Below are 13,758 nucleotides of genomic sequence, written 5' to 3'. Positions count from 1 at the left end.
GTTTAAAAAGTTCTCACCTTTATTTACTTTATCTAATCATCCTTCACAGTTTAGTACATTTTCAGTTATACATATTAAGCTGATTAAGCCACACTCTAAATCGCATGTGGATGAACCGGAGGTGAATAAATCCAAAAAGAAGAGTTCAGAGAGCTGAAACCAGCTCACTCCCAGCGGGTGTGCTCATGCCCAGCCCCACAGCGCTCAGGAGCTTGCGGTAGCTACCAGAGATGCCCATCCTCAGCTCCTGGCTGCTGCATGCTCCTTGTAGATACTGAACATGACCACATCCAGCCACACCACCCTTTGGTCCTTCACTGTGAGGACACGTTTTGAAGCAAGAAATCAGGAGGATGAGGACAGAGCTGAATCCTCTCTGTATTCTCACCCATACAGCCTCTTCTTCCTCTTCTCCTCCGTAAGCGGTCACCCAAGTTAAGCCATCTGTGCTTGAGAGCCCAGAGACCTGTACGGGAAAGACCAGCTCAACTCTGCCAGCGGCTGAGCGCTGGGGGACTGCACGATGTAGGTTAGTTGGGAACACTGACTTTCGCATGGCACTAACATAAATGAGTCAACAGACAGGTCTTAGAGCACTTAAAATACAGTCTGCAAACAAAATGTGACTCAACCCTAATTACAGCAGAGTTACCTCTTCACTATCATTTATCATTCACTTATAGTCATGCAGATAAGGTATTTAAGTAACAAAAAGTCTGGTGTGCTGTGAAGCCAGATGCCAGCAAGGCAACTTAAATAGCAGGTGCTCTAAGAGCTTGTGAAAGACTAGGTGAAATGCCAGATAACTTTATTTGTCTTTTTTGTAACAAATTCAGAACAGTGTTTTGTTTAGGCAGCCTTAGTGGCTGACATGTGCCAGTCCAAAGCAAAGGGTTTAAGTTTGTGTTATTTACAGTGACATGGGGCTCTTCTTCAGGAAAGTAAAGATTGTGCGAAACAGTCCACATACAAACTTGTACTTAATCATCTCCTGATGCTATTTGAAAGCAACATATTGAACGTAAGTGACAGTGGTGTAAAGCAGAGACTGGAAAAGCATGGGCTGCCACAGGCGAGCTTTGGTGACTCATGCCTTTGTAGCTTAAGAAGTGCTGAGGCATGGATCCAGGCTGCACTTAATTAGCTCTTCCCTGGGAAACAACCTCTGGCAGGACCAACAACTGAGAAGGCCAAACACGTCCCCTGCTCCAGTCCAAATCTTGCATTTCAGTGAAACCAACAACGTGACAGATCTCAAGGATCTCGAGACTGAATCACATCATAGGAAAAAAATCCCCAAAACATCGATTTGGGTAAATGGATAGACACCCTTGTGTGAATACTGCAAAATCAGCTTTACAGCATTGGGGAAACGCAAGGTAGCAATATTTACTTTCCACATTTGGGGAAATACAGAGATGGACCAAGTTCCACAGACTTCATTTGCCAACTAATCTACTAGATGAGTCGGTAAGGGAATAAAATAGATACGCTTCCAGCTACGGCAGCCAGTCCTGAAAGAAGAACACGTTTGAGCCTGACCCTTTAGTACCTTGTAAGCTTTGTACTGAAATGTGTCTCCAAGCCACAGAGATCTTAGTGGCTGTACTTGAATACATACTGGCTTTCACATGAAATCCATGCAGAAAAGAAGATGCATGAAACAGAGAAACAGTGCAGATTTGTCCGTCAACACAGTGTATTTAAGGTTCAGACAAAGTCTTAAAAATTTGGGATTTGCATGGCTCAGCTTTACATCTCAAACAATTGTTGAGAATGAACCAAGGGCTTGACTGTCACAGGAATAACTTGCTGGGTGGGTACAGTTTGGTAACATGGAGGTGTAAGGTAGACTTAAAAACGAATTGTAGTCAAAAGTTCAAACCCCAATGACTTCATTGTTTGAGTATGTGGCATTCATAAAAGTGCCTGCGGGCTGAATAAACTCCAATTAAAAAATAACCTGGCATAAGTATCTTTGGTACCAAGCTACCTCCACGCTGAGGGAAGCATGCTGTAAAGGAGGAGGAAATGAGCAATGAAACCCTCCAAAGAAATGGCAGGGAGAAACCATACCACTCTCCCTGTTCTGTAGTCACTATGAGTGCCACAGCTTTAGGGCTGTGTATGGGATGAGGAGCAGGCGTGGAAAAAAGAGAGGACAGAGTTTACACCCGTTGCATAGTAAGACAGAAGTAAACCCTGTCCTGCACAGCTCCTGCTTCCAATCCACAGCTACCACCTCCAAAAACTTTGCTTTTTTGGATCAGAAGAGAGCTCTGGATCAGCTGCACCATTTGGGTGGCAGCAGTTGTTTTGCCATACACAGAGGGCTCCAGGCAGTGCTCACAGCAGAGGGAGGGGGCTACAGCCCCTCGCTGCTGCCCTAGCAGCCAAGGAGTCCATCCCCTGGCCACCATTTCCTTCATCCTATGCAGGGCTCCATCCCACACCGCCTGCCCACTACACAAACCCAGAGCTGCCGCCAGTGCACGCCCTGTATTTTAGACAACTGAAGCGAGCACTAAAAGGCACTCACAATTAACTTAAAATATGTTATAATATAAAGAGAAAGTTTAAATTGCATGCTAGATAATAACAGAATGTGGTGTTAAAACTAAAACTGCAGTAACTTTTATCCACCCAATGCACACATTCATTTAAAAACGGTACTGGTTTGTTGGGAGCCAAGGGGAGGGACAAGAGGAATTTCTCTTGGGTCGTGATCACAGATCACCACTAGATGGTAGATGAGTAGCATTAATTCTGCTTCCGTATTATTCCCGAGAAATACAACTGACGTACATCCACACTAGGGCTCTTGCCTCTTCTGGCAGTATGAAAGCATCTCCTTGCATATGCTCTTAAGTGAGAGTTTTGGAAAAGATGGATGGCTGTGGCAACTCTGAGACTCCAGAAGAGGAATAACCTCAGAGCCCCAACATTTATACACATTGGGTTTATTTTTCCAATCTTACCATAGCTGCAAGCACTGCAGTAAACAAACTCACCTTTCCCCAGCAAAAGGACGATACTGATAAGCTCTGTAACCATTTACATTAGTTTGCAAAAACCATGCCAGGCTTTTAAAAGTAAGATGGCTTCACAGACATTGTAAGACTTTACAGCACCAAAGGCTGAAGTTTGTGCAGCTGCAACTGCCTTTGTGTATCTCATACTTAAGGTATAAGATACTTTCAGTCAAACTAAGGTGGCTTAAAAGATATGTCAGCTTTATTTTGTAAATGGTTTCCATATTCATGCAGATCCAGAGGGATTTTTGCCCCAGTATTTTTTTCCCAATGAGTAGCAAACCTTTCTCTGCTGCCTCACCCTGAGCAGCTCAAAACCACATTACTGTACCTTGCCAGGGCTGAGGTGAGCCACACGATCTCAAACGGGTGCAGGATACATATGACAGCTATTCACCAACACTGCCAAATCACTGCAACTGCTCCAGTGCCAACTCACACAGTGCTTTAGGTAAGGGCACAGGGTTATTACGTGAACTTACCTCAGAGGTGCTGCAGCACATCCACCCATCTACTGAGTATGAAATCATGCATTAGGTGCAGTGAAACGCTGGTCTCTTCACCAAAACATTAGCAGCAACACAGGCAGCCCAGCGTGTAAAGTACTGCTGTTCGCAATTTGCAGGCAAATAGTTTACCCTCAGCACGGCCATCCTTGCACAGTGAAAACATCAGATACAACTGAATGCTTAAACCTCTCTACTGTATGTTTCACGCCACACTGCTCTAGAAGCACTACCATGTTCTGCAAGGCTTCCACAGGCAAAGTGTTTTACACTGAATCAACACTACTTTAAAACACACAGACTCTTTAGAGACCTCTCTGCTTGGAAGGAAACACACCCAGACCCTGCTTAGGCTGGTAAAATCTGACAAGACCACATGACAAGGCGGTGTATTTGCAGGGTGCAATAAGCTGCCCTTGAAAACGTACATGAGTAGCTCTGCTGCCAAAACTTTCTTTGATATTAATGCACAAAGAAAAAATAATTTGATGTTAGCATCCGAAGAGAATATATTAAAGGAAATAATTGCTGTCAGCATATTTTAGCAATAACAAGCTGCAATAGCCATTAGTATTCAGGTTATTTTGCATTGTTTTGCATTAATAAAGACAAAACCTGATAGATATATATACAGTTTCTAAAGGATTTTGCTTTCTTTCTTACCTCTTCCTTTCTCTCTTCAGTACCAGAGGCTAAATTGAGGCTCAGCTGAGAGTGGCTGCTTATGCCACTGTCTTCATTTCCATCATCATAGTACACAGTTTGCACCGAGTCCTGGAAGCAAACAGGATTCCTGCCCAGCTTCAGCCCTGGTACCTCGACTCTCTCCTCACTCTCCGATGAGCTCAGTGACAACGTGCTGTGATGATTCGGGCACTGGAAATTCATATTGCACTTGACCTTTTCTGCAGTGGGACTTTGAGGCTTTGGAGTAGTTGGCCTGACGGGAACATGAGGGTTTTCAGCTTCGTATGTAAACTGCTGGGGAGCTTTTGGTTCATCCGAGTCCAAATAAAACACTTCATTGGGAAATGGACTAATGTCATTCAGCGTGGGTGATAAGCTATCAGAGTCTGGGATACCTGATGATGTCCTGAGGCTTTTGTCTTCAGCAACAGCTACATTCATTTCAGCCTCTTTATCCTGAGCAACTGTGGGGCTTTGCAGACAAGGTGTTCCCGGCAAGGAAGAGTCTGGACTAGATACTGGGGAGGTGCATCTCTTTCTGTCATGATCCGTGCTGCTGGAAACCCTGCGGGAGTAGTCATCGTGCAGTCTGCTGTTTGACCTTGTTCTCTGGGACTGCTCACTGGGAGAAGGAGCGGCACTCTTAGGGCCATCCTTCTTCCATGCAACGTCTGTAACGTTACTGACAAGTTTCAAAACTCGGTCAAAATCCTTTGCCCTGATAGGGCTCTTCCATCGCTTGGATCTCCTCTCGGAGTTCCCACCGGTTTTGTCTGAGTCAGCAGAAGCAACACTCACAGTCCTTGCTGGCATCTGTTTTTCATTCGCAACCTTGAGGTCGGTGAGGTTTGAGGTGGACTTCCGTTTGAATGAGCTTTTTTTCAGAAAGTTCAAGTTATCCGAACTTTTGCTTCTCCGATAAATGATCCTGTTGTTTTCAGAGTCTTTCACCAAAATTTCACAGATCTTTGGCTCTGTGATCACAGGTGAGGTTGGCCTAGTACAGTTGTGATAACTCTGAACTTTATCTGTGTCTAGCAAGTTTATGCGGCCAGCACCATAAGCCCGCCTGATGCTGCGTGAGCGATGAGTATTCCTCAGGAAAGACTCATCGCTCTCTTCTGCATCAGAGCAGTCAGAAGCTAAGCCATCCACTGCATTCTGGAAATCATGTAGAGGCCCCGAATAGGAATACCTGTTAGTCTGAACTCTCACCACTGCCCCGTTTGAACCATGTTTGCCTACGCCGTTCTCATTTACGATGTCTGAGCATTCCCTTGTTTGAATTCCTTGGAGAACTGAAGATTTCAACTTCTTGAAAGATCCCATTTTTCTGATGGAAGACAAAGCATTCCACGTGGACGAGTTGCCCATCAAAACCAGAGAACGAGGCCTGTCGGAGCTGGAATTAGCTCGTTTCCGAGGGGTGGTGAAAAAGCGCATGATTTTGGAAGGGCTGAGCTTATCCTCTTGAGTTTCCTCCTCATGACTGTTGCTTGTGCTGTATCCCCCATTATGACTGACACAGGTAGTCTGGTTTTGGGGCTCTTTATTATCCATAACTATACAAGCAACAGTGGTGCCATTTCCACAGCCATTTGGAAATGTTGTCATGCTCTCGATGCTGCATGCATGGAGATGGAGGCCGGGGTAGCTCAAAGCGACGCTGCTGTCTCCACCAGCTGACCTCGCTGCCTCTCCTTCATCTGCTGCACCTTGGTTTGTCTTGCTTTCACATCGACTAGATGAGCTGAGCTCCTCAGGCTGCACTGCCTGCATCAGGAAAACAAAAGCAACAGTTAGAGAAATTTCCTTATAAAGTCCCCAACTAAAAGAAGTTTGAGCCCCAGCGTAGGAGATAAAGGCATGCACAAAACACGGAGTTCTTTTTTGCCGAACAAAGGTGTGTCGCAGTGGTGAGAAGACATTCATAACTCCCTCAAAGTATAATTGCATTCACTAGCAATTTAAGAGACCAGAATAATTTCAATATGTACTTGTTTCTCTAATGCTTAATAAGCTAATAAATTCAGTATGACTACCACACCTACCTTACAACACTAAATATAATCCACATACACACTTAGAGAGAGAAACCCCCAACAACAGCAATCCAGTCTTTCTCCTCACAGCGCTCAGCACTGAGCCCCAAGACACACGAGAAGTTTTCATCCAAAAAACCGAGCACGTCCATCAAGTGTCACCTCAAACAATAGGCAAAGAAGAGGAAAACATACGTATTTCTTCCTACACTTGCTGCTGTTGGAAGGCTGCATGACACTCGACTGTCTCATCTGTCTCCTAGCAGGTAAACCTAAGAGTTACATCAAGTGCACAGCAAAGTATTTTTCCCTAGCCAAAGAAAACAAGATTCAGAAGTACCTAAAGCCAGAAGCCGGCCTATGCTGTCATGACAGCGCAATGAAAACTTGAATTTGGAAGTGACCCGAGTCTCTGTGACCGGGATGTGCTGTATACGGGATCTCTCCAAGCTGAGCGTGGGAGATCCAGCAGCCCAAACCACACTCTGGTGCTTGGGATAGCTGCGTGGGGACCACCAGCCATGCATCCACTACCCCAGCCCGAGGGTCTTTGCCGGGTGGGCAGGTGCTTGCACCACCATGCTACACAATGCCCAGAAACCACTGGGATGCCTAGTCCGAAGCTGGCACCATCTTAAAAACAAAGGTCATGGCACATTTCTCTCCGCAAGGGCCAGTGGCATCTTCACAAAGCTGCTACTGCCTGGGGGGATTCCCCCCGACCCCCCCCCCCCCCCGAAATGAGGACAGAAAACATAGAGCTGTGCTTGCGGGAGTGAGGGAGCCCCGGCCCCTTCTTTGTCTCCTTCCCACCCAAGTGGCCGCGGGGGCTCCGAGGGCCAGCGGGGATAGGGGGGTGGTCCCTGGCAAGCGGAGGGGGCCGGGCGAGGCGGGGGACCGGCGGCAGAGCCCCCCGGGCCTTCAGGGGATGCAAAACCCTGTCGGGGCTTTAATCACTGCGGCGAGCGGGCCCGGGGAGCAGCAGCAGGACCCGCACAGGCAAACCCCAACCACCTCGTGAAACGCGGGAGTTCTGGAGCTCATATCCGCTGGTTTTAAGGCTGCCCCCTCCAGAGTGCACTTTAAGAGGAGTTTTGCGAGCCTCCGAGCCTCCGTCCCTCTGGGGATAAAAGGATTTTCTTGTGTTTCAGCGAGACGCCTGAAATCTCCCTCGCCGCTGCTTTTAATCCCCCTCATTCACAGGGTCGCGGCGGGAGCCTGCCGGGCTGCGAGGCAGAGCCGAGCCGAGCCGAGCCTGGCCCCGCCGCCCGGCACCCGGGGCCGGACAAAAGCCCGCCGGGCACCGAAACCTCGGCCTGCACTTGTGCTCTCGTACCGCTCGCAAATTTCCACGCGGAAAAAAAAAAATATGTAACTATAATGAGAACAAGACGCTGCTCTCGGCAGAGAAGTTCCCAGAGAAAGCGGGTTTGGGAGAAACTGCACCTGAGCAGGCGGGAAGGGAGCGGGAGAGGAGCAGGAGAACAAACACAACGAGATGAAATTAAAAAATCGGCTCACAGCGCGGAGTCTACGACAACTTCCCCGCGATGCTGCCGCTGCCGGGACGCGACTCGCGGAGCAGCGCCCTTACCTGGGGGGAGCCGGGGGACCCCGCCGCCGCAGCCCGTCCCCGCCGCAGCCCGCTCCCGCATCGCTATGGCAGCGGCCGCCGCAGCGGGGCGGAGGGGGCGGGCGGGCGCGCAGCGCCGCGCACACGGGCAGCGCCGGCCGGGGGCGGTGGCCCGGCGGGGCGGGCCGGGGCGGGGCGGCCCGGGAACCCCCGGCTCCTCCGGCCGCCCCCGCGCCGAGCCTGCAGCGGACCTCGGCCTCGGTCCTCCCCCCGGGAAGGGTCTGCTCCGCGCCGCCCGACCCGACGGGGGGTCCCGCCGGGTCTCCAGCGCTGCCGCTTGCTGGAAGGAGCCTCCTTTCCATTCGCCGTGTGCGACGGCGATGCCCGAGCAGCAGGCAGCCGGCCATAGAAGGATGATCACGTTTGGTACCTTCACAATGTCGTGCCTGCTGTCCCAGCCTCACCACTCGCTTTGCCTTTCTGGCTGCGTGTGCGCCGCTCACCCTTGTTTTTTGTCACGGGCACAGGCCTTGCGCAGGCTTCTGCTAGGTAGCACGGCCGATTGGCCAGCACGTGTACCAGTTCTTACCCCTTCTCAAACATTAGTTTATTTTCCCAGCTATAATCTGCGGCTTAAATAGTCCACTTCCTTACACGATATAAATGATCCTCCTAATAAGCCCAAAGGAAGTGAAAAAAGCCTCAGATCATCTGTCACTCTTTTTCACCCCAGCAAAGTACATTTAGTAGCTAGTTGTATATTTTATAACAAAACAATCCACAACATAGAAATACATTTTCATTTAGCATTTAAATTGGACTGGGGCCCCATTGTGTTTGTGGTGCCAAACACAAATTTCTTACTGGAGAACAAATCAGCATATTTTTCTAAGCGTGGTTTCCTTTATTAAGCTTAAAGACATAAATGCTGGAAAAGAAGTTCTTGCCATCAGCAAGCTCTTTCAGATATCCATGCTTGGTTCCCAGGCTGTCTTTCAGTCCCAAATCTGGACAACTTTCTGGTTTGCCACTCAGAGCTAACAGCAAGAACAAGATTTTCTGCACAATCTGAACAGTGTTCATATATTACAAGGAAAATTCTGTGAGACAATGTCTTACAGCCCCACGTCATGACTCCTGACAAAGACCCTTAACAACAGGTAGTCCTTGCTCAAATAGTTTATTGTCTAAAAATATTTCTACACTTGGACTGGAGCTGTAGACATAACTAAAACTGTTTTAATGTACATCAGGTAAGAGGCAAAATGAAAACGGCACAACACAGAACAGACACCCTAAAGAAGTAATGAAGGCCATCAGCCCCACTGCCTCTCCTCTGAGACTGGTGTGACTGTACACGCTGTAATTACTTCTCTGGAGAGCAGTGTAGACATACTCTCAAAGGCAAGGTGTAGTTAGGGGATGAGGCAAACAAATGGGCTTAAGGGATGTAGGTCAAATGAGGTAGCAAATAACTCTGGGAGTGACCACAGGATTCTCCGGCAGTCAGCAGCAGCAGGCACAGCCTGCCACCAGCCCAAGTCTTGCTGGCCTCAGCTTTATGAAAGGAGTGAGTTTTGAAGAATGACTCAAATGAGAGGATAAAGTGGTTGCTTTACAGTGTTGGGCATGGGAAGCAAAGGGGAAATGGAGATTAGGACTGGAAACGCTGACACAGTATGGAGTCGGTCATATGGACCTTTGCTGGTGATCTATGTTAGCTTGGGACTACCGGGGGAAGCTCTCAAGTCAGTGCAGACAAGAATTATCTGCTTCAGACCGTGGGAAAAGGAAGTCTCCGAAGGGGACTGAAGGCGCTGAAATGGCCGAGAGAATGACTTTAGCAGCACCATTAAGGGAAATATTATTTCATTTATATGAGACAAGAAATGTATGAGAAGTTAACTATAAAAACACTTTCAACAGGTCTTGTAAACTTATCTCACAGCCTCCCTGGTATCTCTGGGAGTCTGTGCTCATCGCTTAAAAACTTCTAACAGCAGTATTTAAACCTGAATTTCAATGGATTTATGTTCCTATGTTCCTGCACGTTCCTTTCCATAAATATCCCAGCTATATCCATCACATTAATTTTGAATATCCTTTTTAATCCACAAGTCCCCTCACAGAAGGGAACCCCCAGTTCCTCCTGTGTCTTCTACCAACCGGACAAAAAGACAAAGCAGAAAAAACTATTGAGCTAAACTGAGCCACCAATTTGGGTCTCTCCTTTACCCAGCCAACAGTGTTTCTGAAACTTAAGAAATTCTGATAACTTTGAGATCTGAACCCTTCTTTTAAAGCTTTCTTTTGAAGCTCATCAGCAGGTTAAAAACTGCTTGAGGAGACAGAAATGACGTGAGAAGGTATTGACAGAACAACAACATGCTTGCAAGAACTTAATTTTCTTAGAAAGCCACGCTAAAAAGCTCACTTTGCATAATTAGGTAAGAATATCATTGTATGTTATATTTCCTAAATGTCATTACATTTAATAAAGGAAATACCTAGAAAATCGCAATCACAGAGATAACAGTATTTAGTCAATTAGACATTTGTCAAGTTTCTAAAAGTAAATACTGTAGTTTTAATCTTCCAGACTTGTTTGTCATAGATTTTCTACAGGTAGTATGCTAAAACCCTATTCGAACTCCTGCAGCTTCATTGAGTCAGTCTGTCCTTCCACATCCGTGTACTATTTAGCGAAGCACGGCTGCAGCACACTAAAGAGTGTGTCTGAGAACAGGATTAACTTCCTGTACTAGAGACCAATAATTGCCCAAATCTTTTCTTAATCTGAATTATTATTTTTTTAAAAGCTGGCAAGTGTGTGTTATATTCAGGTGCCTTCACACCAAAGTTTAGTAAAATGGTGCAAAGCAAAATTTGTCAACAGGACTGCCATGAGAAAGAAGGCAAATCACTCTTCTGACTATAAACTTGAACGCTTTCCAGTTTCTTACAATATTTGAAGAAAAACAAGCCATAGTGTTTCGTCAAAGTTACACACCAAAGTTTCAGTAAATTAGTCCTTCATATAGAAAGGTTTTCCTACAATCCTAAAAAAGCAAAATGTCATCCAAATTTCTGATGAAAAAAAGGTGCTTTTGAAGTGGCATTCCTGGCTGTTTTTCCAGATTTTTTGTTTCTTGAGAGGATTAATACTATTTGCCACTGAGAATGCTTGAAAAGGTGTAAATAAGAACAAATTCATAGCACTTTCTTAGGTTTTTCTGAAAAACTGAACTATATACTCTGTTATTTACAGGCTAATAATTTGACTCCAGGCGAGTAACAAAGGCTGCAGCGAACTGAGAGGCAGCACCAGCATTACATGTTATGGTTGACCAAGTACAGTAATTTATGCAGAGAAGAACTCCAGGAATAAATTCCAGATTGGTATATGCATGAGATTTTTAATAGTGATTTGACAATGGTCATCACACTTACCGCAACAAAAATTAAATGCTTGTTTTAGAAGCTCTAATTCTGTAATTTAAAAGAGGTTTAATGCGCATGTGACAAGGAAGGAGTAGGATTATTCCAAGTGTAATACAGGTGGGAAAGGATTACAAAAATGTGACACGGGAGAAAGAATATAAAGTTTTAATAATGAAGGAATAACTCAACTTTTAATAGGTAGTGATGCATGTCTTAGCTTTCTTGGAATAGCAAAAGGCACATTTATGTAATAAGAAACTCACTCACTTAAATCTGAAAAGTCTAAATGAGAATGATTCTTTCTACTTAGTTTAGGAATCCTCTCTTCCACTCCCCCAACTCTATTTCTTTCATGGTTCTTTTATAAATACTTTCTAAAAGTCTATTTTAAAGTGGTGATTTTTTTAAAAAGGTGCTCTTAAAAGAGAGTACAAAAAAAGTGCCAAAAGGAATAACTTTAGGAAAACATAAAAGCATTTGTCCTACTTCAACAGCTATTGGGCAAGATGGCAAAAGAAGTGACTCTCTAAGACATACTCTAAATTAATGAGTGATGAAATTTAATTACTAAGATGCAGGATTACTGAAATAAGAGATCCCTGTGCTTTAAATGACAGTGTCTTTTCCAGGCTGCAGTATATAGCTAATGGTCCAGTTCTGCAATTTGCACCTTCCTTTTACATCCCAGGCAAAGACTCTCCTGCAAGCAATTAACCTCCAAGGAATCTTTACACATTGACAGGTCCCACAGGGGGAATTAAGCTGAGTCATATATCTATTGAAGTTAAATGCAACTCCCCCACCGACTTCATTGGGAGGAGGATCAAGATCTCAATTTGTTCAGTTTAGAAATGAGAGAAAAGTAGTATGTTTGTGTATGCAAGCTCAGACTAACATAGGTTGCTAATTTTTTTAATCTGTTTTATATATAAACTGTGTGAAATTAATGTAGGATTTTTGCACTTGTGTTTATCTGCAACCAAATTAGTAATAATAAATTGTAAGGGATTTTCCAAATTCAAGACCTTTGTTGTCTTGGCACTGAAAAAATCCGTTCCAGAAAATGAATCATGTTGCTAAGGAAAACACTCAAAGGACAGCTTGGGTTAAACTGCTGTATTAACTTCTTAATTTGCCCAGTGAAAGTCATCATTGCCCTTACGTAGGAAGCTGGTATGCTACTTCCAAAAGGCCAGTTCCTGTTGCTGCTGATAAAGGCAATTACTGACCCAAGTGAGAAAAGTTTATCACAATTTGGTCTAAATCACAACACACAACAAACGGTTTTTCCCTCTAATCTTCTTTTAAGTGTGCTTTGCTGAGGCTGTTTTGCTGAGCTTGCTCAGCTCTGTTAAACACAGAGACCTAATTTAGGGAGAACACAATAGCCCGATGGAGTGACGCCATCAATGAAAAATGACCCTTGTGTACCAGGTTACCATTATCCCATCTCTGAGTTGCTCTTGCTCACCCACCTACACCACTACAGCTGCATGCAACTTAATGATGGCTTCAGCCTTTCAGGCTGCTAGAATGCTATTTATAACCCCACGGGGTCCGACTGTGATGCTATTCTTTCTCCTCATCCTCAAGAGGCATTATTCAGACAGCATGACATGAAGAGATGGCTAGTACTACAGAACAACAGTTTCCAATAAACAGATCATTGTGTTTAAACATAAAGAAGACTTCCTGTTACCAATTAGGAAGGCTGAATTCCACCTTTATTTTGTGTCTCACAAAGTAAGATGTAGGAAGGAAAAGGACCATGGAGATGTAAAGTAGACAGAAATAAGAAGAAAAAGAGATTAGTCAAAAATTATTTTTTCTATACCATATTTCTTTTTCTTTTTTCCTTGAAAAAAGTTGTATTAGATTTTCTGTTAGATGGATGTACATTAAAGTGAGATGGACTAGTTGGGAGGAAAGGGTGCGATCTCAGAAAAAGAGTTGGGATTGCCACACTCTGCAGCCATTTGCTTTCTCTTCCTTCTCTGCTCTACCTGCCATCCCTTCCTTTGTCACACCCCTCGCTGCAGGGTCTGATGGCCCTACAGCTATTCTGTATTTATTTTCCTTGCCGAAATAATAGCATGTAAAAGTGACTATTAAGAGTTCTTTATCAGCCTTCTTCCCCACCCACTTAATTACCCTGCCGTCCTGTCCTCTCTGTTCAGAACTGCGGCCTTCCAAAATTACCTGAGGATATCAAGGTGCCTTGTCATGCAACCAGGAGGCCAAAATAAGTCAATGGAAGAATAAATACATAGAGAAAGGGCCTTGAAGAGGTTGAGGGCTGAGGACCACCTGCAGCAGGTGTTTGTGCTGCTCAGGCCAGGGGCTGAGGAGCTGGCGCACTTCATTCATTTTTGCGTGTGAGCCGTAGCGAGGGGCAGTGCGTGGGTTTGTATGATTTTTGAGCGATGGTGCTTCTCCCTGGGCTCGAGGAGGAAGCACAAGCAGCACCCAAGCCTCGC

General features: G+C 45.3%; 1 protein-coding gene across 2 annotated transcripts in view; it reads right to left on the bottom strand.

Moving 5' to 3' along the window:
- SPATA13 (spermatogenesis associated 13) overlaps positions 1-13,758 on the bottom strand; it is a 77,542-nt gene that overhangs the window by 41,972 nt on the left and 21,812 nt on the right. The window contains exons 1-2 of one of the 2 annotated variants that reach the window (XM_075139914.1): positions 7,862-7,896; positions 4,202-5,998 (exon numbers count right to left, since the gene is read on the bottom strand). In XM_075139914.1, the coding sequence (XP_074996015.1) occupies positions 4,202-5,839 (1,638 nt within the window). In that variant the 5' untranslated portion in view covers positions 5,840-5,998; positions 7,862-7,896. Of the gene's footprint in view, positions 1-4,201; positions 5,999-7,861; positions 7,897-13,758 lie in introns of those variants that run through there. The other variant, XM_075139913.1, reaches the window with a different exon arrangement.

Source organism: Calonectris borealis, chromosome 1 (genome assembly GCF_964195595.1).
Source record: "Calonectris borealis chromosome 1, bCalBor7.hap1.2, whole genome shotgun sequence".
Taxonomy (NCBI): Eukaryota; Metazoa; Chordata; class Aves; order Procellariiformes; family Procellariidae; genus Calonectris; species Calonectris borealis.
This window is presented reverse-complemented; position numbering and strand designations above follow the sequence as displayed.